This window comes from Pangasianodon hypophthalmus, chromosome 17 (genome assembly GCF_027358585.1).
Source record: "Pangasianodon hypophthalmus isolate fPanHyp1 chromosome 17, fPanHyp1.pri, whole genome shotgun sequence".
In the NCBI taxonomy this organism is placed as follows: Eukaryota; Metazoa; Chordata; class Actinopteri; order Siluriformes; family Pangasiidae; genus Pangasianodon; species Pangasianodon hypophthalmus.
Genome location: NC_069726.1, coordinates 11,154,336 through 11,180,461, shown reverse-complemented (window position 1 = coordinate 11,180,461; position 26,126 = coordinate 11,154,336). Strand labels below are relative to the sequence as shown.

The window sequence follows — 26,126 nt, the reverse complement described above, 5'->3', positions numbered from 1 at the left end:
GTTTCTAGAGTTTTCACAGAATGGTGAGAACAACCAAAAACATTGAGTGACAGTTCTGTGGGTGGAAACACCTTGTGGATAAGAGAGGTCAAATGAAAATGGCCAGATTGGTTCGAGCTGCCAGGAAGGATACAGTAATTCATATAATCACTCTTTACAACTGTGGTGAACAGAAAAGCATCTCAGCTTGAACAAAACATTGAACCTTGAGGTGGATGGGCTACAACAGCAGAAGACCACATCAGGTTCCACTCCTGTCAGCCTAGAACAGGAAGGCTATAATTGGCACAGTCTCACCCAAACTGGACAGGTGAAGATTTAAAAAAAAAAAAATCACCTGGTCTTTTTCCAGTCTTCAACTGTGTACAGGTATTCCACATAAAGTGGATGGTGAGTAAAAGTGTGAAAGATATTTAATATTTTTGTAGTCTCTGAGAAGCCCTATTCATATTTGCATTACTAATGGCCTTCAGGGAAAGTTTATCAATAGAGAATTGCTTAAAAAAAGCTATAGCCTTTTACATTTAGTTTAGGCCTGTTAATTTTTTTGGTTTGCATATATTTATTTATTTTGTGTTGTAGTTGGTGCATACTGCACACTTTCTTTAAAAATAAAAAGTCAAAAGAGATTACACTGTGGATTTGCCATTATGGACATCCAAAGTGTGTGTGTGTGTGGGCCACTCAGATGACATTCGTGGGCTGAAAATAAGTCCCACTCTGGCCCTGGTTAGTAATATGAGCACTTGATCTTCCAGTGTGAATTCCCGTAGCCAAGTGCCCCATTATACAGCCAGGATTGATGTTCTAGTGCCTGTAGCAAATTCTCCTGTGTTAATTGACCCAAAGTCAAAGAGTGCTTTCAGATCAAGAATGTACTGAATTTTGTTTTTTTACTCTGTAAAGGTCCCTTGTCCCAATTTTCTCTGATGACGTATACTAAATCAAATGAAGAGAACCCTGTGTAGGTTTACGGGACCTCTCCTACTGCAAACAATAGGGGTTCGAGCCACTTATCCCAATTCCAAGCATCATTGTGAACAAACTTACGAAACATATTTTTATAAGCGTCCGTTTAAATCGCTTTAGCAGTCTGTTTGTGGATGGTAAACACTGGTGCAAACCAATTTAATCCCCAATAAATTCATCCTTCACTAAGTGTCCATGATATAAATGTGGTACCCTGATCAATCAGAATCTCTTTCTGGATTCCGACTTGAGTGCTTCTGCAATATTGTATGCTGAGATGTTTGCATAATCCACTAGCAAACACATGTGTCAAACCTGAGGCCCGCGGGCCTGCAGCCTTTGTTTCATTTGGCTCACATAAATTTGGCAAAAATAGTAGTAATAGTGAAATAGCCCGCAGTAGGTCTACACTACTGTTCAACATTTTCACAAGATCCAGAATTCATGGCAGAGACAGTGCAACCGCTATTGTACAGCACGTGAACACGTCTCACAGTGCTTAACTAAAACCAACAAGTGGCAGTCTTTTTTTCCACTTCTTTTTAAATACCTGAATGGTAGTTACCGTAAACTGCTGTATATACGTGCACTCCAGTTTCTACTGTGGCTTAACGGTCTGAGTGTGGGCTGTGTGCTGCAATGTGTAATGCTTGCATCTAAAAACGATACAGAAGCACGTTGTGTGTTGTGCTGGCAATGGCTTAACCATCAGTGGGATGAGGAAATATAGGCTACAAAATAAATATAGGCTACATCTTTGCTCGTGCATTTCAGGAGGATGTCACACCAATTTGCTATTTAATCATTTAAGGCACAATCTACCACAAAACAATCTTTCCATATTAACAACATTGCCATGAAACACATTTATGACACTGAAAATGATTAAAATAATTATAAATACTGATCTACTTTTCTTTTGCAGTAAACTCCAGCAGGCTACTTCCTGCTCTCACCTCCATATCTCTGTGCTTATAGTGTAGCTATCTGACTAGCAGCTTTCAAACAGAAACACGAAATATGCATCATTCCAATTGGCTAATCCTGTTTCTTATCACAGCAGCTGGTATCCAATAAAATGCGATTAAACAAAGGAATTCATTCATAAAAAATGTTTATTACAGTCAGTAAAATAAAATGAAATAAATGTTATTACCTAATAGTGAATACTAGTTTACATATTAGTTCTTCTTTTTCATAGAAACGTCCTTTTCTAACCTCAGAGCCTAGCTTATTGGTGTTGGTTGACAGAATATGTTACATAAGTAAAATATATACAAATTGACTTCGATTACAGCCCTTCAAGGTCTCAGAAAATTGCAGATGTTGTCTGGGCAGAATTTGAGATTGACACCCCTGCACTAGGCCTAACATAAAGCGATGCCCTTGTGCACTCCATTCTTATGGCCCAAAGACGTCCATACCAGTTCTTTCAAAAGGAACCTTGATTAATGGCAGTGCGTGCAATGGTGCTTTGGAGTGGCATTTTTGCGACAGGCTGCACACCACCTGCCAACATCACTATGAATACCTGGCCAATAGAAACGGACCATGTGATGATTCAGTGTTTTATCCTGACCAAATGCCCAGCCATAGCAATATGATGAGCACATGGAAAAGCATTTCTCTGCAGCTCTTCAGGACCGACAATCAGGCTGTCTCTTCCACCGTTTAAGTGTCCTACATCGCTCGATATAATCTATCCTTAATAATAGAAAAGTAAGGGTAGGACAGCACAATGTTTAGTTGACCATCAATTACTTTCAATTGGTTGAGCCAAACTCTGAAGCACCTGTCAATTCTCAGTCTGCTCCTGGAGGAGGGCCTCTTAACCTTGTTGTAGCTCAGCATGCAGCTCTACAAGTGTTTTATATTGGCTTTGCTGGGTGCTGGCAAGGGTCTGGATGAGGTTGGTGCTGGGTGAGGACTCCATCACGGCGTACCTTCCTCAATCCTGGGTTTCGCCACCACTGAAAAACCCTTGGTAGATGTGCTGAGAAATGAGGACACAGGGGGCAGGCTTTGGAGAGTGCGACTCGCTTTGCTCTTTTATTTTTTCTCTTTTTCTGGGGTGCTTTTCAGTGCTTCTGTTCATTAAGTGACAGATGCCGCACAAACACACACATGGCCGACCTGTTCGATTTCTGGTTGTTAGTACACTTCCAATATTTTTGATCACTTGAAAAATGGGTGGGTTTAAACAAAAGGTGCCATGTTCTAAGTTGTGTAACAAATCTAGATGAAGATATCAGAAAATGAAAGCTGAAATTCTGATCTGATATTCATCTTTTGATCTCAAACCCAAATGTCATCAGTGTATAGCAAAAAATAAAAAAGAATTGGCCTTGCCTTTCCAGTACCTTTGGAGGGGACTGTATATATGAGCATATGCATATACTGCATATGTATTACGTTGTATCATGCAATTTATTATTTTTTTTAAGGCAAAAATATTTGCCTTTAATATCTCTATCATGTCATTAGCCCACTTGAACTTAAGCTTCACACAGATAGACACAAACAGACTAACTGATGGGCATTTATATAGATCTTTAATAAGTAATTTGCAAATTAGCATGCCCCACTAAAACAAATCCAATTTCTAATTTTACGAATTAGCAAAAAAAAAATAAATAAATAAAAAAAACCTAGATATTACATCTGCTCACAAGTTATTCATATGCTTAATTCCAATACTACAAATTACCCAACTGTACTCCTATTCTGGCATTAAGTATCCTAATATAAAAATTGCACTGTCTGTATCACTCCATCACCACAGAACTACAGGGGGGCTTATCAGTCTTAAGAGTATTAATCATAGGCTGAGGGATGTGTACTGCAGAGCTGAATGTAAAATGAGGATTAAAAGCAGTGAGGAATATTAGAGATTCCCTTCTCCCAAGAAAAGGACTGAAAGCCAAAATGCAGCCTAAAGCTATAAACAGAGAGGTAGTCTGTGGGAAATTTACTTGTGTGATATGTGTGTGTTTTTCTGTGCAGACTGTGAGAGTTGCTGTTAAGACAAGCTGAGAAAGACAGGTGCCTCTGGGCAGAATAAAGCTCTTACTAAGTAAACAAGACAAAGAGGCAAAACCGAGAAAACAACTCTTTCCATGACACGAATATAAAACGCAAGTTTGTTACACAATAAATTTTACACAAATCGTTAACAAAAAAAGCTCCTGCAACTGTCATAGATGGAATAATTATAAAACTACGATAAATTCACAGAATAAAGTTCCATACATACAGGAATTTGAAACTAAAGTATATATTAGTTCACTGAAAAAAAGCATACAGTATGCTTCTCAGCATTACTGGTATCAGCAAAAATCACAATGATAAAGAGCTGATAATATCTCTTACAATGTTCTGTAGGAAAACCACGTTCATGAATGTCATGCTGTTTTGAACAATTGCAGCCTGCAGGGTTACGGCGATGCCCATTGCTCGCATTGTGAGTACGCTAATATTACTTTCCTACAGTTTTACACTCCATAAACATGGAGGATATCATGTATAAGGAAATATGGCAGTTCTGTCTTACTGCAACAAAAGGTGCGAATAATAACTGTTTATAGTTCTAGGACTAAATATGATGCGTGTATGTGACACTGAGCTGATGATGAGAGATGATATGATGTTGATACTGCAATATATACTATATGAATAAAGGTTTGTGGACACTTGACCCTCACACCTGTATGTGCTTGTTGAACATCCCATTCCAGATTTTGTCCCCCTTTGCTGTTATAATAACCTCCACTCTTCTGGGAAGACTTTCCACTAGATTTTGGAATGTACAGCATACAAAGACGTTCTAGACTTTGTCGCAACAGTTTTGGGAAGACCCAGAAATTTGGGTGTGAAGGTCAGGTGTCCACAAATATTTAGCCATATATTATATTCGGAGGTGGCATGATGGCATCGGTTCGGTTCTAAGCTCTGTGTGGAGTTTCGCATGTATTCTCGCATGTTCTTTTCCTTGTGGGTTTCCTCAAGTTTCCTTCCAACTCCCAAAAAAACATTTCGATAAGTGGTTTGGCTACACTGAATTGCCCCGAGGTGTGAATGAGCATTTAAAGGTGTCTGTGCTTGCGTGTGTGTGTGTGTGTGTGTGTGTGTGTGTGTGTGTGTGCATGGTGCTCAGAGATGGACTGGCATCCCACCTGAGCTCAGGATTGAATTGAGAACCCTAGAGCGGTGACACTCTTGTGAGGCAGCAACACTACCCACTGTGTGGGCCCAAACAAACAATTGCTATATAAATATATTAATTTTAGGTTAATGTAGGTTTTCGTGTTGGCTGCTCATCAGTGTTTGGGTGTCACTTAAAAGTAAAACAGCAAGTGCGTGCATTTCCCGTCTGTTGCCAAGTGTCTTAATAATTATCTAATGAGAAAAGAAAGATGTAAATGAGCTGATGTGACAAAACTTCTACAATATGGCTAAAAAAAGGTTTTACTTCGTGGTGAGAAATAAGTTCATATGAGATGTGCATTTGTCTAATAAAAATGACCGTGTGGTGAATATTACGTGACAGTTGAGCTGTTTTATTTTTTCTTTTTCACACATTCACACATAGTTTATTGCGTTGCGCAAAGGTGACATCTAGCCACTGGGAAATTATGTAAGAATTGCAACAAGCCGACTTTAAAATTTTTTTGTTTTTATTATCATTATTTTAAAGCATGAGCACGTCACAGCTTACTGAAAGAGCAAGAGAAGCAGCCTTACAACATTTATCTAAACTCATGTTGAAAAAATGAGCAGCAGACAAGTAACATATCCGCAATGCATTTGATTATTGTTTTGTTCATATAAATATCAGAGACAGAACAAGAACTCAGCTTGGTATTCACAACGGGACTCTACGCAAACCAAATTGTGAAGTTTTTCTTTGCCCCAGATTGGCTGACTTTCATATGACGCTTACTGAATTGTTTTGATTGGTATATTCCATCGGTCTCCATGGATACCAGAGAATTTATAGAGCATTCCACCCACACAAACTTGGCTCTGCTTAAGTGTTCAGTGTTTAGTCTTTGAGGAAGAGACAGGCACACTGATGCACCTGTTCATTCATGCAATTTAGAAAACCATACAGATACAGGTCAAGAGCTTCCGTTAGTGCTCACTTCTAACAACAGAATGGAGATAAAATGTGATCTCAGTGACCATGGCATGGTTGTTGGTGCAAGATGGGCTGGTCTGAGTATTTCACAAACTGCTGATGTCCAGGGATCTTTGCAAAAAAAACAAACAAAAAAAAACATCCAATGAGCAGTAGTTGTGTGTGGAAATATCTTGTTGACGAGAGAGGTCAGATGCGAATGGCCAAACTGGATTGAGCTGACAGGAACACTACGATAGCTCAAATAACCACTCTTTACAACCATGGTGAGCAGAAAAGCATCTCAGAACACAGCATACCTTAAGGTGGATGAGCAACAACACATCGGGTTCCACTCCTGATAGCCAGGAACTTGAATCTAAGGCTATAGTGGGCACAGGATCAACGACATCTGGACTTTTTCCAATCTTCGACTGTCCAGTTTCCGTGAGCCTGTACCCACTGTATCATCTGACTCCTGATTAATACCCTGAGAGTACAGCTGTTATTCAATTGATATGTTTATATTAATGCGTTCGTTCTAATATGTTATCATTTCTATAGCAGCAGCTCATTCACAGGGACTTTTATGGCAGATGCTCCACATAATCTATCTAATAATAAACGGATAAAAAAAAATGTTGGTTTTAACAAAGAGAAATGATATGGTGAGACTTGATATGGTGAGGCTTTCTGTACAGAGATGTTTATTTACCATTTATGGAAGGAGTCTCCGGTGTCAGTGCTTTGTAACGGTCAGTAAAATTTTCTGCAGCAGGAAAGTATTCAGGATTACTCTGCACTTTCTGGTTTCTCTGTAATATGACAAGCTGCATTTTACGGTCTTATTAACTTTGAGAGAGAGAGAGAGAAAGAGAGATTCTGAAGAGGGAACAACTGTTTATATATGTTAAGATGTAAGTGAAAACTGGAACTAACTAGTTTCCTTCACGATATATAAAATTAAATATAACTAGAGCCAGTTAAAAAGCAATATGCATGTTAGCCAAACAACTCGTCAAAATTCATGAAAATCCAGATTTTTTTTTTTTTTTTTTTTTACAGAGATACAAGGATTAAACAAGGATTAAACAAAATCCAGATCTGAAGATCTGGCTGAAGAGTTTGCCCTCAGAGTGAAAGGTGCAGTGGGAATCCACTGCTTCTGTTTGCTTTCTATTGGCTAGAGAGTAGAAATGAGGTATGATGCTCAAACCTAGCTTTATGAGTGATCGGAAAACTATTACACAAATCAAACATTAGCCTGTTCATCTGTTTCAATTATGCTTTAGTATTTCGCTGAAATTGGTTGACAAATGCACTTTAACTGGTTGTCAAATACCATCAGGGTTATATCTGAATGAACGATCAAGCATGAAAATGTAGTCTACAATGCAAGAAAATTTCAGAAGTCTCTCATGATCTTTCTTTAGCCTAACTACTGAATACAGTTTAACAGGCTACAGACCTGTATAACGTTACGCACTCTGTTTGCAATAACAGTCACGCCAGTTCCCATTTATTTTGATGCTATGGCTGTATTCTTTTTTTGTAGGCAGGCTCAAAAAAATCTCTTCTTAAACATGAATTTCTTTGCTGAAATCCATAATTTATCACATTTTAGGGCTCGACTGACTCTTAAGTTAAGACAAAAGAAGTCTCATGTTAGAAATCCTACTGAATATTACAAAGCACTACCAAAATATTAAATAAACTTCTCCTAACAGAAAACGTCATTTAATAATAATAATAATAATCATAATAATCAACTTTATTAATAATAAACTTTATAATAATAATCTTCATTTATATAGCACTTATGCATACTCATACACAGCACACTGCATGAGAATGAGTAAATTATGACATTAGCTCAGTGAAAGGAAATGTGTTTCATGGTGAGTGTAAAGCCCTATTCACACCATACACATTGCGTCAGACCTCATTAAGTTTCATTTTAAAAAATCATTTCAGTCCACACTGGCCGTGTTAGTGTCGTGTTTCCAGCTTGCGCATGACCCCGCCCTTGTTTTACACCCCGAGTCTATTTTTTCACTCATGAGTGAAGCATGAACTGAAAGGAAACCCACTGAATCCCACAGTTTTTATGTACTGTGCACTTTATAATCATAATCTACAACCTGGAGCTGCACGCCTCATATCACATTTCTAGGTGAGCAGTTTTGTAATTACAGCTGGCATATTACTATGGACAAAATGAGCAGAGCAAACAAAGCTCAGCAGTGTGAGCTCTTCTTGTTTTTCAGCGCTTTACATCCAGGCCTTTGTATTAGCACACTCTTCCCGACAGTTTGCCAGAAACTTTTAGCTCATAACTGATAATCAAATGCTGTAGTTACCAAAACAGATTAAAAATAAAGTGCGCTGTTGCTTGACACAAACCTTGACGCAACATTCACCTTATAAATGCAGGGTGAATCCAGGGTAATACTGATTGGTAATTGTAGAAAAGCAGCTTTACAAATGAAAGCCAATAAAGCAAACCATAAGGATAAAGAAGAATGAGGAAATAAAATATTATGTAAGAAAAGATAGACAATTGCGCCGTACACCTCAAGCTACTGGTGTTTCATTTATTCATAGCATCGCTACAGAAAGGTGCTCTTCCTACTTTCTCACACTTTTATTAATAATATAGTAATGCAGGTTAGCAATATAACTTGCTGATGGCCAGCTGAATTATTTAATGCTCACGCTATATTAATTAGTACTCATGATTTCAAAGTTTCTCTACTTTTCTCTACAGCAACTCTATTGACTCAGCACTTATTACATGATAAAGCGAGCAATTTATCTCCGCTGACTCTGTTCCCAGGAGGATAAAAAAGTAATTAACGACTAACAGAATAACAATGCAGCGTTATTTAATACACTCAGTAACAGGCAGTAAAGAGTTAACCACACAACAAAATCAACTAAATAAAAAGAAATAATATGTTAGATCTGCGCCTTTATCTTACTGATAAATGTCAATATGCTCTGATAAATTTGTTCTGTGATTCGTGTTCTGCACTGTCTGAGGACGAACAGGATTATTGCTGCATGAGTTGTGAATAACTGCAATCAAAGTGTTATTAATGCACTACAATAAGCTTGGCTTCTCCAATGCCAAAAGAAGGATGCCTCAAAAGTACAAGACAAAAAAATAGACAAAAGAAATTTCCGTCATTTCTCTTGAAATGTGACAAGACCGCTTTTGCGTGGAATTAAGTCACTGGTGGTCAGTCATCAGTTGAATCATTCACTCATCTTCAGTAAGCACTTTATCATGGTCAGGTAGATACACCCTGGATGTGACGCTGGTCACACTCACAGCTAGGGGCAATTAAGAGGTGGAAGGGAACCGGAGAACCCAGAGATGGTGAGAAGATGTGAACCAGACAGAAACCCACTACCTGCTGTACCACGGTGCCAAATTTTTTAATCAGCTAATGCTATTTCAATTGTATGGTGTGTGCACCTATTATTCCTTAATATGCTGTGCTAAATTTGTTATGAATTTTGTGCACATTTTGCAACTACTGTGTAGTGTGGGAAAGGAATATGTGGAAAAGTAATGTTATTAGTGAATGATAATTGAGGACACCTTGGGAGATATCTCAGCCTCTCCAATATGTCAAACAAATTTACAGATATAAAGAAACAAAATGAATATTAATGCAAATATAAAACATTCTGTGGATTGGGTGTGAATATTGCCATAACTGCCATAGCCTCATTTCATAGGCTTTGAACATGTGTTGGTGTTTACAATTGATTTTTAAGTCTGCTCATTACTGGAGTCTAATATATCCAGGAGGCCCTGACAACGTATTAATAGTGTATTCTGGCAGGGAAGTGAAATAATTTTTTTTAAGTCAATAAAAAATGAGTCTAAACAAATAAGTCAAGATGCTGCCTTCACCAGCAGGGCTGAGAGAAATGACATAATATCACCAGCATGATAAATTATGTCATATTCTTTTCTAAGATATTGTGAGTGTTGTGATATTGTTTTATAACTTTTTACATAATGTTTCTTCTTTAAATAATAAATAATAAAATGTTAGTTTTCTACTGTTTTGAGTCTTTAAAATTGTAAAAAAAAAAAAAATCAGTGTTAATTTATTTTTGTATGCATTAAATAAAAGTATAATTGAAAATGAAAATAAAAAACAAACAGATCAGTAAATAAATAAACAAATAAACAAATGAATGAATAAATTAATTATTTATTCAACTTATTTTTAAAGGTTTACTTTTAATGCTACTGTTTTATTGCATTTTTAATTTAGCAAATCTATATATCATGATCCATATTGTGTATCATATCATATATCAAATATCATAGCATGATATGTTTTCATATCCACCCCAATCCACCAGTGCAATTTATAAGCCATTCTTAAAATAATAATAATAATAATAATAATAATAATAATAATAAATATATCAGCCCCCTTACTTTCTGAGGAACTTATTTTTGGAGGAAAAGTGAGTCACAGTCATTTGGGGCTCCTGAATGGCACAACAGAAAAGCGTTGCCTCTAACGTTGGGAGATTGTGCGTTTGCATCCCAATGATGCCACAGGAGTCTAAAGTCTAGCAAAATTGGCAGTGCTCTCCGGGTGGGAGGGATGGCATACTCTCTCTCCCCTGTCAATCAGAGCATCACTAGCCAATCGTAGTTGTCTGTGAGTGTATGCATGCAGAAGAGGGCAGAATGCAGCATGAGCACTAGTTTAAAAAGATGCGGTTGGTTGGCCTCACGTGTCTCAGAGGCAGCAAGTGTTAGCCTTCACCCTCCCTGGCTGGTAGCTGTCGTATGATAAGGGAGAGCAGGTGGAAATTGGCAAATGACCAAAATGGGGAGAAAACGGGCAGGAAAAATATGTGTTGTATTTATTAACATTGTGCATCTGACTTCATTCCCCCAACATCATACCTTTGATTTTTCTGTTCCACCTGTCAACAGCTTTTTAAGCAATAACGCATTTAATTTGCTGAAAAAAAAAAAATTGTTTTAGCATGATTAAGGTCACATGGCAGTCTTCTCAGACGTTACTGGCATTTGGATGAACATATTGCACTACACATGGTGGGGAAATGGTCATTTCTTTGCCTACAAGGTGGGAGTAGGAAGATAAGGAGAAGGTAAGGTGAAGCTTCTGAATACTAAATACAGAAAAGAATACTCAAGTATTCAAATTGTTCGGAATCAGCCCCCTACACAGTTAAAGGGTTTGAACAGAACAGAAAAAAGGGACAAACGTGGATGGGTTTACTAAAGAAGTGAGGGCACAGCAGGGACAAAACTAGGCCACACAAGCAATATGTCAAGCCCTTTAGTCCAAATCAAGTCGAGTGTTTGGGAGAGGAGGCTCAAATCAAGCTTTGGACAGAAAAGAGGATTAATGGAGGTTCTTAAAACTGATTTGGGGATTTTCTGAATGGCACTGGCAGACGTTAGACACAGGCAAGGCTTTTCTTAGACACAGCTATAAATGTCTATGTAGTCATCCAGGTCATTTTTATTTGTGAAGTAGTAGTATGTCTAGACAACTGGACCTTTTTATTCTTTCATTAAAGTCAAAGCCTGCATCAAGAATTGATCCAGCTTTCACACAAAAGTGAAAAACAAGATGCAAGACAAACCTGAAAGAATGCAGACCTACGATACGAACATGATGTTAGGAGGTTGTTAAATTAGTGAAGAACAGTATACCAGTATAAATGAGAAACTACTGATGTTGCTGCTGTACAACATTACTTGTTGCAAACCTGATATACATATGGCTGTGAGCTTGCAGAAAGGAGTGTTCCCACTACCATAATCTCTGGTTTATGATTTCAGCATTAAGTGTTGACACACGGTGCACGTGATCAAAAAGAAGTAGCAAACATTTTCATGCATGTGGTACGATCATCGAGAAACTCACGGTGCCAAAAATCCAAGCTACAGCAACCTTGATTTTACCATTTTTACCCACTGGAGACATCAGCTGTGGGTCTTTCAAATCCATGTGATAAACAAAATTTTTTTGGCTCATAAAAGCAGAAAAACTGAAAAATTAATACATGTTTTAAGGAGAATAGGGAAAAAATGATGGCAGAGCACCACCTCTGTCACCCAGTCTCAGCATAAAACTGCATGCTGGAGCTTCACAAAGCTGGAATTCATGGCAGACTGGAAATCAGAAACTTTCTGGTATCAAAGACCAATATGTGAAAATGAATAACTTGGTGTAAGGAGCACAAAGCCTTGACCCCTGAACAAGTAAAAAAAACTAGTATGGTCTGATGAGTCAACTTTCATCACTTCCTACATCCTGAATGGATTTATATTTGGAGGAAGCCAAACGATGCCTTCAACCCACAGTGTCAGCTGCCAACTAATAAGTACGGTGGAAGACATACAATGGTATGCACAGCCCGTGGAAATCATCAGGTCTAATGATTGCTTTGAGTCTTATGACAGCTATAAAATGTGAGACAGTTTTAGAAGACAAGCAATTTTACAGGCAGGATAATAATGCTTTCATAGACTGCTAGAAACCGTGATGAAGTCAAGTGCCGTCTCCCCAATCACCAGATTTAAACATCACTGATAGGCTCTGGCTCTATCGTGACCCTGACCAGGATAGAGCAGTTACTGAAGCTGAACGAATGAACCTTTATGAAAAGTTCAAGAGCACAGAGCACAAAGTAGATATCCACCTCCTTCATCTCCGAAAGAACTGGAAGATTTTCTTCTTGAACAATGGTCAAATATCCCACCACAAAACATTCAGCACTTATATGCCAGCAGTCCAAAAAGCATTAGAGATGATCTTGAGGCAAAGAGCGGCCCTAGTTATTATTAGGCCGTTGATATTAATATATTGTTTCCATTGTTGTGCCCATGCTCTGTATTTTACAGTAGAGACTATATATTTTGGCTGCTGCCATCCCACACCAGAACTTAAAATAGCTGGACAATGCACACACGCACACACAAGCAACAAGAGTTGTGCTCACTAAACGCCCACAAGAGCAAAACTGCGAGTGACATCACTGGCTTGTCTTCTGCTAGTGTGAACATAGGGTCAGTTAGTACCAATCTGTGCTGACGGCTATGGAGGAAATATCATCCTGCAGTACAGCAGACGCATGTATTGGGACTGGGATCCTGTGAGACCAAACAAAAAAACTTGCTGGAGTTGGCCCACTGTGATATTCTCATGTGGGCGGGAGCTCCCGAAACAAAGAAAGGCCATGTTGGGAAAGTACTGGATGCTGCATAGTGCTGCTTTAGTAACCGCTTTATCCTGGTAAGGGTTGCTGTGGTTTAAATTACTTATTTCTTTATATTTTGGGAAAATAGAACCAACTAAGTTCAGTATAAAATATTGTAGGCAGGTACAAACAAAAATAACTGCAATTGGGATTGGTCAAACTTTTTTGTGGAAGTGGGTCAGGATTGGTCAAACTTTATGTGGAAGTGGGTCGGGATTGGTCAAACTTTTTTGTGGAAGTGGGTCGGGATTGGTCAAACCTTATGCATGAGCAGGAGGGATTGGTCAGAATTCCTTTGGGAGCCTTTTAATTAACTAACAGCAAAAACATGGAAGATGACATAGGCCTCTATTTCTGTGTACAGTGTAGCACACTGCTAAAGTCGTTGGTGAAAGTGGCAGCGCTACATCTATTGTTTCTTTGCACCCTATCTTGCTACACATGGGTCTGGTTTCAGCCAGTTGTTATCACAAATAAAAAGAAATATCATAATATTATAATTAAACTCAGTTTTCTTTTGATGAAAATGAACCCAAGTAACAGACCGAATGAATGCACAACTCTGCTGCACAATATTCACTTCTCAGCACCTGAATGTAAAGTAAACATTGCAGGCCCGATGCACTGACAAGCACCATAGAATGAAATCACATTTCAGAAAGACAGAAGTTCAATCTATAGCACAAATGTTAAAACCGGGTGAAACTGTTTTCCACTATAAAAGTACAAACATGACATGATATGATATTCGTAGCACTGCATGTCTTTTATAGCAGCATGATGATACATGATGATGCACGATGATGCACAAAACAAAAGCACCTGAAGTAGACTAATGTCATTATTTACATATTACATAATACCACATGGACGGAGCTTGATATATGTGAGACTGCATGGGAAACCCCTCGGATGTCACTGTGGCTCAATTCTGCAAAACAGCCAAAAATTATGAGAATTTTTTTCCGCCTAGAAAATACGCTGACAACCCAACTTTAAGAAACCACAAATATATTTCACCAAAAACATGTGGAAATGTTTTTATTTACTTTGTACCTAGGCTTTCCGCATAGATCATTTTGGGTAAGAAGTTTGGGTGAGTTAAACAACCACAGTGGATGTGGAAGTGTGCTTTCCTCACACAGTGGATATCATGCTTTGACCAATTTGTAGGTTATGTGCCGTAGTGAAATGAACATAAGCCTAATCAATCAAGCTTTTAATCAGATACAAGCTGTCAAAATGTCCACAACACAGAAACAGATAAGAATGCTTGCATCCTATGTGGAGATGACAGTGGATAAAGATTTAAAATGCTTAAATGACCTGATAGACATGGGAGATGTAGCCACCAGAACTCACAGCATTAGCAAACAATTTAAGAGCCTCCAGTGAACATTTTGCTGTAAATGACCTTTACCTCAGGTGACAGGACTAGAGTAACTGATGTGGATGGTAATGTGTGCTGATATTCAAAGTGATTACACATTTCCCATTGTAAGTGTATCGTTCATTGATAAAGTGTTTAGCATATTTACATTATAACTGCACTTAATGCTGGATGATTTTCACGATTAATTTGGTTAATTTGAATTACTGTTTTAACACAATTTTCAAATGTGATAATCGAGATTGTACATGTTTACATATCACAAATTTTATTTTAAATTAAAATGATTTTCAAATAATATGCATAAAAATGCACAAAATAAAAATGCAGTCTCCCACAGACCTATGCTCCACCCTCAAGCAGTCACACACGTAGACAAAAAAAAGGGAAAAGAAAAAAAAACACCAATATGGAGACAGGCAGCACTTCACAGTGTAATGAGCTCGTATCAAAGAAAGGTGGAAACATTACTTCAGTGATATGGAACTGGTATGGATTTGAAAAGTCAGATGTTGAACAAATTCGTGTAAAGTGTAAATTGCGTCTAAGGTCAGTTGCAACTAAAAGAAGCAGCACGACAAATTTATTCTAGCATTTACAACACAAACACCCGGTGGAATGGGAACAATGTGTGAAACAAAGGGATGAAAATACAAGCTGTCCTCCTACACCCAAAGCTGTCACTAAAAGACAACTAACATTAGCTGCATCATTTTTCAGTGCTGTGATATATGACAAAAAGAGCCCTCAGTGGAAAGAAAATACTGTTGCTGTGGCATGTCCTATTCCGAAAGACATGGTTCCCTTTTAGTCTGTCGAGAAAGAAGAGTCCGTTAAGTTGCCGCAAACAGATGATCCCAGGTATGAGCTGCCTAGCTGCAAACACTTTGCAGATATAGCATTGCCGTGTCTGTGTACTGCTACATGTGAAAAAGAAGCGAATAAGTTGGAGAGAGCACTGATTTGTGCTACCATGACAGACCTTTGGAGCAGCCATACCGTTCAGCCCAGATGAGTCTAACAGTTCACTACATCAGCGAAGACTGGACATTGCAAAGTGTTTGCCTCCAGACATGCTATTTCCCTGATGACCACACTGGCGAAGTAATAATCCAAGGGCTTAAAGACGGCTTGGCATCTTGGAAGCTTAGGAAAAACAGACAAGTCTGTGTGACTACTGACAGTGGAAGTAACTTGATGAAAGCTTTTTGAAGCTGAACGAGTGGAGTCATCTCCAGTGCTTCAGACAGAGACTCCACAGTGCCATTAGTAAGTTATAGTTCATTTATGTATTATTTTCTAATGTTGAATTTCACAGAAAAAAAAAGATTTGAATTGAAATTTATTTCAACTATTTAAATATAAAACAGCTTCAGTAATTGTGTGTGTGTGTGTGTGTGTGTGTGTGTGTGTGTGTGTGTGTGTGAGAGAGAGAGAGAGGGAGAGAGAGAGAGAGAGAGCTCTTTTTGGTGTTTTTCATATGCATTAGCAAAGTAGTTGATTTTTTGTCCAAAAAAAAAAGTTGTTTGAAAATGATACTGTTATGAAGTTTGAATATAATCTCTGTTACATTAAACTGTTTTTTTCTCTTAATTTAACAGAAAATGGTGTGAAAGATCCACGAGTTGACCGTGCATTTGGGGAGTCCAAGAAAGTTGTGAGTGCCTTTTCCTTCAGCTGGAAGAGAAGAAGAGATTTGGCTTCAGCTCAGGCTGAGCTTGGCCTACCCACTCATCAGCTCATTACTGAGTCCATGCCCAGGTGGGATTCCAGACAAAAATGATACATGGTTTTTGAGCAGGAGAAAGCCATAGCCCAGGTTCTGGGTTCAGATAAGACGTCTCGGCAGCTAGTACCTACGTGGCAAGACATAGATGTCTTAGAGTCTTAGAGTCAGTGAATAAAGCTGTAAGTCCACTACAAGAGTGCACTGACGCATTGTCAGGTGTAGAGGATGTGAGTGTGTCCTACCTTAAACCTGTGCTCCATCTCGTCAACAGCATTCTACAATCAAAGGAGGATGAAACCGAGCTCACAAAACACACTAAATGCCCCACACTTCAGAAACTCAACAGTAAATACAGTGGCACTGCCACAGATGAACTCCTGTCTATTAGCTCTCTCATGGATCCCTGGTTCCAGACATCTTACACAGAACAAGAGAAGGTGGAGGGAATCAAACTTACAGAGTTGATATCTCTCTTAACTGACAAAAATACAAATCAGCCTGACACAACTGTTAAGATACAAGCAGCAAGCAAGCAACCATGCAACCAACAAGACGAAGCTGAAGTTGCGCCTAAGAAGAAGACGTCATTAGCAAGCTTTGTGAAGAAGACTGTGCCATCACCATCTACTCCCCAGTCACAAGAGGACAAAATCAAAGCTGAGCTGACAGTTTACATTGATGTCCCCTGACACAGACCCTGATACGGACCCACTTCATTGGTGGAAACTGCACGAAACAGACTTCCCCAGACTAAGCAACCTTGCAAAGAAACACCTCTGTATACCTGCAACCAGTGCCCCTTTCTGAGCAAGTTTTCAGTGCGGCTGGGAACATTGTTACCCATCAGAGGGCATCCCTCAAGCCTGAAACGCTAGACAGGCTTGTGTTTCTTTCAAGAAACCTGTAAAGAACTGCCTTATGTGTCTGGTTTTCATATTTTGCACTTTTCCTTAACTGAATTGTAAGGAGGTCCTTGTTCAAAGTTCTCCTTCTTGAAAGTGAGAAAGAAAGTTTTGTTGTGCTTACACAACCCATGCTTGCAAAGTCCCTTGAAAGGATATTTAAAAGATATTTTGTTTGTACTATTTGTTTGCTATATATGGTGTTGTTTGTTATTATTTTTGTACATCTACAAATCCATTCTAATAAAAAAACAGTTTGAATTAAATTGTCCTTTTTCTGTTTCATTATGTAAGAAACTAAAAAAAAAAAAATCATAACTGAGAATTGTAAATTTGAAAAAAAAATATTGAGATTTTATTTTTTTGCAGTATGGCCCAGCCCTAATGACATTATATGGTCAAAAGTTTGTGGACACCTGATCATCACACCAATATGTGCTTTTTGAACATACCATTCCAGATTTAGCCTCCCCCGTTATAATAGCCTCCACTCTTCTGGGAAGGCTTTCCACTAGATTTTGGAGCGTGGCTGTGGGAATTTGTACCCATTCAGCCACAAGCACATTAGTGAGGTCAGGCACTGATGTTGAATGAGGAGGCCTGGGATGAAGTCAATGTTCCCATTCATCTCAAAGGCGTTCAGTGGGGTTAAGGTCAGGGCTCTGTGCAGGACACTCGAGTTCTTCATGGAGCTCGCTTTGTGCACAGGGGCATTGTCATGTTCAAACAGGTTTTGGGGCCCTTAGTTCCAATAAAGGGAAATGGTGATGCTACAGCATACAGAGATCCTATACAATTATGTGCTTTCAACGTTGTAGCAACAGTTTGGGGAAGACTCACATATGAGTGTGATGGTCAGGTGTCCACAAACTTTTGGCCATATAGTGTATAATAATTACAAAATTTTAGCTATAATGTGTATATCTTATTTACTGCATATTCATTTAACTGTAATAAATAGTAGTTGCTTTTAGACAATCAGTGTGTCGGTGTGTCTCATTAGAATTGGAGTGGAATCTTTAAATGATTTTTTCCCCCTTTAACTGCAAATATTTTGTTTTTCACTTTTTGAATAGCGAGATTGAAAATGCTGGTTGAGATACATGCAAAACACAAACTTATTTCTGTTCAGGAAAACCCATAGTTTTCAGCACTAGAAAATGACAAAATCTGACTATGTGAAGAGTCACACATTTATATGATAGTATATGTAGTATAGTAGTATAGAAATTGCATAGTGTAAAGAGATGAGTTAAGTTTATTCATTCATCTTCCTTAACTGCATTATCCTGGTCAGGGTTGTGGTGAATCCTAAACCTATCCTGGGAACAACAAACGTGATGTAGGAACACACACTGGATGGGACACCAGTCCATTGCAGGGCACCGCACACACACACACACACACACAAACCCCTATGAAAAATTTAGAGTAGTCAATCCACTCACTAGCATGTTTTTTTTTTTTAGGACGAAACCCAGAGGAAACCTGTGTGGACAACATGGGAAGCTTTGCACAGACAGTAGTCCGAGCTCAAGATCGATCCATGGACCACAGAGCTGTGAGGTGGCAATGCTATGCGCTGCACCACCATACTATATGATCAGTTAACTTTAGCCTGTTTAATGTTCAAATTAACAATGTCATTTCTACCCCTGGGCTCCTGATTTACAACAGTTTAGAAGTTTACTTCTGATGCTGTGTTAATCTGACGTCACTTGCTGAGCTCAGAGTTGAGGAGAACTTCCAGAGTTTCGTAGTAGGCATTTTCTTTATTTTGAGGTTGGAAAAATTACAAAATTATGGACGTTATAACCTTTAGTCGAATATAAAGTTGATAAAGTTTAAATGTTTATTACACCTCACCCAATAAGCGGGAGGCTGTTGTATGACGAACAGCCTACTTTATTAGGTGGCGTGTTGAATGTATTGTTCGATATGTGGATGTATCGAATCATGAGCTTTCAAACAAAACGATTTAATACAGTATTGTTACAGCCCTACTAGGTTGCTGGAGGACTAGTGGTTAGACCACGGTGCTCTCACTGCCATGGCCCAGGTTCAATTCCCGGCCAGGGAACCAACCCCAGCCACAAAACAGTGCACTCCCAGTGCCGGTCCCAAGCCGGGAAGGTTGCGTCAGGAAGGGCATCTGACATAAAAACTGTGCCAAATCAAAATATGCGGACCAGTGACCCAAGGTGGTGACCCCTAACAGAATCAGCCGAAAGAAGAAGAACAACATTGTTACAGCCCTACTACTTTTACCTGAAAAGAGATCTGGCAACAGTGCATGGCAAACCAAACACAGCAGTCTCAGGTCAGCGAGTCAGGCGAGGATCAATAATCCGGCTGTTTGGCTTGTACATGAGGTTAGAGAAGAATTTAAATGAGAAAGGCTTTATGACTAGTTAATTTGCCTCAAGAAATTTCTGATTTAGTTTACATCCATAACACTGATATTATTAACACTAGATCAGTAATATCAATAGATCTTTCAAACAATATCTGTATTTTTTTAAAGATTTAAATGATAGTGTATTGTATTTTTTATGGTATTAATAGGTGTGAATGAACTCTAGGGAACTATGGTCATATTTTTTGCACAATAAGTCTCTACTTTGACACCTTTTCACTTTTGGCTCACCAGCAAAGACTATTGTTAAAAGTTTAGGTCCAGAGAGCATGTTTATCTCTTTAGGATGTATACAAGCTCGACAAAAACACTTGTTTTCTCACAACTTACATATTAACTTTCTGAGCAGAAACTGAGGGAAAAGAAAAACACTTTCCAGAGAGCTGCTTATAAAGATAAGTTAACATTACAATGAGCAGAGAACACCTGCCGATGTCTGAACACAAAAACAAAGATTCACACACACACACACACACACACACAGCCCATTCTGTCCTGAAACATACCGATTCGGAGGACCTGGTGCTCACTGAGGCACAACTTGAGCAGGATGAAGAAGAGCGAGAGCAGCAGCCTGGCTCGTTCCTCCATGACTCCGGGATGGAAACTGACCTGGTAGCGTCTAGTGAAGACGCTGTCGACTCAAATTCACTCGCATATCCGCTTCCCCGCTCTTTCCCCCGCTTCCATTCATACAGGACCTCAGTGACAACTGACAACACGAAGCCCTGTTTTCCGACTCGAACGTCAAAACTAGGACATTTTTTGTTTTTTTGTTTTGCCTGCTGTCTGTTTGCTGAGCTTAGTTTCCAAATCTCAGCTGTCAGTTCTGCATTAACAACACCTGTGCTGAAGCGCGCGTGCATCGTGCAGCGTTCACTACTACATGTTCAAACATGTTTAAACCCAGTGTGGCTCCATGAAGCACAGACTTTATATATATATATATATATATATATATATATATATATATATATATATATATATAGAGAGAGAGAGAGAGAGAGAGAGAGGGAGAGAGAGAGAGAGAGAGAGAGCGAGAAAGAGAGAAAAGGTGTCAAAGTAGAGACTTCTTCTGCAAAAAATATGACCATAGTTACCTAGAGTTCATTAACACCCATTAATACCATTAAAAAATACAATACAATATAATTTAAATCATTAAAAATACAGATATTGTTTGAATAATCTATTGATATTACTGATCTAATGTTAATAATATCAGTGTTATCTATGTATGTATGTGTGTATATATATATATATATATATATATATATACACTATACACACACACATATATATATACACACACAAATATTTATATATTTATATTTTAAACATGTTTTATTGTGGTTTTGCTCTTATTGTGTTAGTATTTATATAGTTAATATACTGTGCATGCTTTTTATGTCTGTGCTTCTGTTTGAATTCAGTTAATGTGTTTTTTTTTATGGTTATAACATAATTTTAATAATTTTGTAATTTCAGTTCTATATTTTGGTTTTAGGGTGACTCTGTAACATTCTGTATCATTTACAGTATTGTTTATTAATGTGTTATTGTGCACTGTCCCTGTTAAATAAGCCAATAAATAAACAAATAAAATATTATAACTTTATATTATTGTATAGCTATGTTATATTTGTGGAAAACTCAACCCACAATTATTAAAGCTATTATATTTATCATTAAAGGTTTTTATAGTTCGCTAGGTTACAGCTGTGACATTCATATAAAAGCTATATAGAGAAATGACAATAAAACTCCCTTGACTTAACTTTGACAGTTTGACTGGTCACTTGAGTTGAAAGGCTTTAATCCTAAAACTCAACAACTCAAAAACAACCAGGCCTAAAATTAATGTAAACAATCTAATAATACAACAGGTTTGATAAAAATGTGTTCTGAGAGTGGAAATCTCATCCTGCAAAGTTTGAGAAGCCCTGGCTTAAACACATGCTGCACTTTTTTTGGACAGATTGTGAAAACACAGCATGCTCTGGGGTACGACTGTAAAATTAGTATTGATATATTTTCACATACTGAAAAGAAAGCAAAAAAAAAAAAAAAAGCAGATCAGATAAGATCAGATTTGATCTAAAAAAAAAAAAAAAAAAAAAAAAACTGAGCCATAAATCATGTAAAAAGAAAGTCAATTTCAGAGACTGGCATTAAATTTGATCATAATAATTATTGGCAATAATATTGTGATATTGTATACTAAGTAAGTGTGTTTATACTATTACTGCTACTAGTTACTGTTGTTGCTGTTTTGTTACCAATGCTGTTGTTATTAATAGATTATCAGCATTCATGAGCTGTTAATATTATTTTTTTAAAAATATGAACTCTAAATCTTAGCATTAGCTGAATGACAAACAATTAAATTAGACAGCTCTTTTAATTTCATCTAGCTTGGGTCCTTGTTTTTGATGTTTTGGCTGAAATTTCTGAGAAGACCTAATCTGCAGAGTGACAACTAACTACTAGGAGATATCAAGATGAGCTAAATGGACCACTTTTTACTGTGAGGTGGAGAATGGCGCCATCTAGTGAATATTTACAATATGGACTTATTTCTTGTGTAAATATGAACTTCTCAAACTGGCACACATGATAAACCTGATTTTATTCATCAGTTTATTATCATTTTTAGTAAGGGTGTGTGAACAGGGTAACTACCTGATTGAACTAGAGCCTGATTAGAAAAGACCTATAATGTGGTAGACCCTCCTGCACCATCCTACATGCCCTAACATCACAACTGGTAATCATCAACCCAAACTTCTGCTCCTTGCTTGTCCTGCAGACGGATGCATCAGAGACTAGACTGGGGTGGTGCTGACTCAGCTGGTCACTCATCCAGTAAACTGTGTGGGCAAAAGACATGTCACTTGACGTTTGTTGGCTATAAAGTACTACTCCTATCAGGTCAAGCACATTTATTTATGTCATTTATAGTTCCTGTAGTACTTTGTTTAGTTGCCGGAGTAAAACTCATTACCAAATTTTATTATATCCAAAAAGCAGCAGAGGTACAATTAATAAATTCTGATTGGAACATTCACCATGAACTGAACTGAAATTTAATAAACCACAGGAAGAGCTATTCGAATTGTTTCAAGACCTCTGCTTCAGGATACAAGGGTTCAGAATCAATGTTTAACTGACTTGCATGTTTCTACCATCACTAGTTGTCCTTTCTTTCTTTCTTTCTTTCTTTCTTTCTTTCTTTCTTTCCATTCCTGTATCCTTCTATTCAGTCCTTTTTTTACATTAAAATGGCTATATTATTTTAATTGCTTGTGTCAATACATTTTGAATAAATTGTTTTAGTTCTCTATAGCTCAGGGCCATTTTGCTGAGGCTGCCTGTCATCCATAAGCAGACCCACAGCATTCATTAATATTCAGTTATTGACACACGTAGATTACAAAATACAGCTGCTACTTCCTGACCATACACGAACATTTCAACACACCACTTATGAACACCTCACACACAGCACTACGAAAAAGAAGCTGTGTTTTAAGTGAAGTTTTAAAAGAAAGAATTTTCACTGTACTGAAACTAAAATCTAAACTTGATGTTGAATAGATCAATTATCTATCTATCTATCTATCTATCTATCTATCTATTCTTTCTTTCTTTCTCTTCTTTCTTAATCAGGCAAGTTGTTTTTCTTTGCATTCAACAATAATGGACCTACTCAAGTAATCCATATTTAAAATGCCAATATAAATAAAGAAGTTTTATTTAAGAAGCACAATAATAATAGTTCACAAAACTATGAGCATACATTTTTCAAAAATGCACAATGTAAAAGTTGAGGAATATTTACAAGTTTTTTTTTTTTTTTTTTACAACACAGCCAAAAAGATTCATAACCGCATATACAGTGAATGATTGCATTTCACATTGTCCACATTAATTTTAAAAATATAACTTCTCTTTCAGTAATATGCTATGTCCACCATGATCTCAGTAACCATTGTATAAAATACAACAAAAGGTCCAAATTCATCAAAGCCTTATATTTCACATGATTAAATTCAAATTCACTGCTTTCAACCTTTTCAAGTGTAGTTCACTATATTACAAGTGTGACTGGTGATGTTATATTATACAGTGTGTCAGAGTTGACTTTGAGTGGGGATGTAATTCAGTAGTATACCATATAAAGGAGAAATTGTGATGAGTTTGGTACCTTGAACCAAAAGCACTCACGTTATTGCAGTGTGCAGGGCTAAAAGATCAGGGCATTACACCTTTCCAAAACAACCGTGATAGAAAATTCAAGTACAGCAGGATCCATCATAATAATTTAAAACATCCCTTCAGTGAACAGGGCTGCGTAATACTGGACTGGAGGGTATACTGTAAAACCAATAGGCAAGGAAGGAACAAGGATGTCGCTGAGAAATGCTAAATAGTAAACAGTGACTTTCAGAGGAACGTAATTGCAAAATTATGCTTTTGTGCTCTGGACAAAGTGATCTGTGTGGTGCTGTTGAGTAAGATAAGGCTTGAGTTTAGCCAAGGGTCCCTGGACATCACGAACACACACAGCCCTTGAGTATAGAACAGCGGTCAAAAGCTATAAAAACAGGACAGACCCACGTTCCTAGCATTTTTACAAAAATAATCATTTTGGCAACGAGGTTTGGAAAGGAAGTGTAGCTGCCTACAGGATATGAGTGCACATCATGCAGCATGTCAGTATGTGTAGGATCTATAGACATGTGATTGTGCAGTAGGTCCCAGATGAACGCTTATATGAAGTCCACATCACTGTGAGATCCCATCCAGATGTTTTTTAGCGTCTTAAGTCAGTTCATACAGTCCCGATGCACTGCTTAAGAATTTAATTGTCACTACATCCAAACGAGGTGTGCAGGGATTTGAAGAGCCATTGATACTGACCCACATTGCTTCTTTAAACTTATTGTCAACTGATAGAAAACTGGCTCACATGTCTGTATGCACCTATGTTTTCACTCTCTTGTACTTTCACCATTGACTTCAGAAGATATCAGTGCCACAGCCACTGTTAAAATCATCTCTGCGAACCCAGATAACCTCCACCTCCTTCTGAGCCACATCGCCCTCTACAGCACACTGCTTGCGTAGCGGGGTCAACCTTAGTTGGCCAAGGGAATTTTCTGGGAGCTTGGTCTTTGAACCTCTGTTGGAAGCACTGTCTTCCTCCTTTTTGTCCTCCTCCTTCTGCTCCTCCTCTACTTCAGCAATAAGAGCTTCGAAAGACTCTTCCAGGCTGGGCTCAGCTGAGGAACCCTTGACAGACTCGCAGTATTCATCATCATCGCTGAGGATGTCTGTCTCCTTTACGTCCGTCTGTCTGTCATACAGCTGCAGGTCAAACTGCTCCTCCACCCAGTGGTTGGTGTCTCCATCAGCCTGGTGATTATTCTGGGATGGCAAGGGATGATGTCTCTGAGGAAAATCTGTGGAGTCCTGGCTGGAGCAGTTGTCAAAAACAATGTCGGTGTTGATGGTGAAGCGGTTGCGTACAAGTCTTTTTCGGCCGAGGTTTCCAGGTGGAGTTGAAACTGAATGAAGAAGTGAAATACTGTCAGACAGTTGCACTGAAGTTTCTTGGCTTGATAAGTAGAAGAAAGGAGATGGAGGTTTACCTGCTCTGTTCATGGGCCTGACTCCTTTCAGTGCGAAAAAGCGTTTCCCTCCAAATGGAATGTACTGCTGATTAAGAGGCAAACTCTCTGTCTTTAACAGCTGCCGACGCTGTTTGTCCCTTAGGACAGAGTGCACTGTTTTCAGGAAGTCCCTCTTACTTTCAGAGGAGCTGGGACAGAAAATAGAAGGGGTCAATACATGTTTGTTTTTTTGTAGAGATGTCACAGCTGGTATTAATATCGTGGGCCATATAATAATATATGTAGCCCATAATGATCGTACCATGCAAATAACTATTTGAAACAATTTGCTTTAAGTTTTATGCTCAAGATTAACTAATTATTACAGATTAACTAACTGTTATGATTAAGAACTACTCACAATTAATGGATATTTCTGAAAAAACATAATCACTGTTTTTCACTGTAATTAGGAATGTCTTTGAAAGAGCAAAAGCCATAACTAGGACTGTTTTTTTTTGTGCCTTTTTTGGCATCCACATCAAATTATGTGCCTTTAATAAATGTCTTAAGGAAGATTATTTGGGATTTTTGTGGAACCAAGTGCAACAGCACCACCAGTGGTCATAAGAAGAACACACAGAATGGTATAAAGAAGTGAGTCTTTCTAGATCCATGCACCCTGTGACAGTGACATTCATATTAGGTGATTAC

At 38.1% G+C, this 26,126-nt stretch overlaps 2 protein-coding genes across 9 annotated transcripts in view; both read right to left on the bottom strand.

The window, feature by feature from the left end:
• Positions 1-20,661, bottom strand: part of grik1a (glutamate receptor, ionotropic, kainate 1a) — a 57,863-nt gene extending 37,202 nt beyond the window's left edge. For 3 of the 6 annotated variants that reach the window (XM_034312910.2, XM_034312911.2, XM_053241505.1), the window contains exon 1: positions 20,304-20,661. In XM_034312910.2, coding sequence (XP_034168801.1) covers positions 20,304-20,388 — 85 coding nt within the window. In that variant the 5' untranslated portion in view covers positions 20,389-20,661. The remainder of the gene's footprint in view (positions 1-20,303) is intronic. The other 3 variants (XM_026941998.3, XM_026941999.3, XM_034312912.2) reach the window with 1 other exon arrangement.
• Positions 20,662-23,533: 2,872 nt separating this feature from the next.
• The window catches only part of tiam1a (TIAM Rac1 associated GEF 1a), a 60,596-nt gene continuing 58,003 nt past the window's right edge, over positions 23,534-26,126 (bottom strand). For all 3 annotated transcript variants that reach the window (XM_026941745.3, XM_034312503.2, XM_026941746.3), the window contains 2 exons: positions 25,452-25,621; positions 23,534-25,367 (listed from right to left, as the gene is read on the bottom strand). In XM_026941745.3, the coding sequence (XP_026797546.1) occupies positions 24,820-25,367; positions 25,452-25,621 (718 nt within the window). In that variant the 3' untranslated portion in view covers positions 23,534-24,819. The remainder of the gene's footprint in view (positions 25,368-25,451; positions 25,622-26,126) is intronic.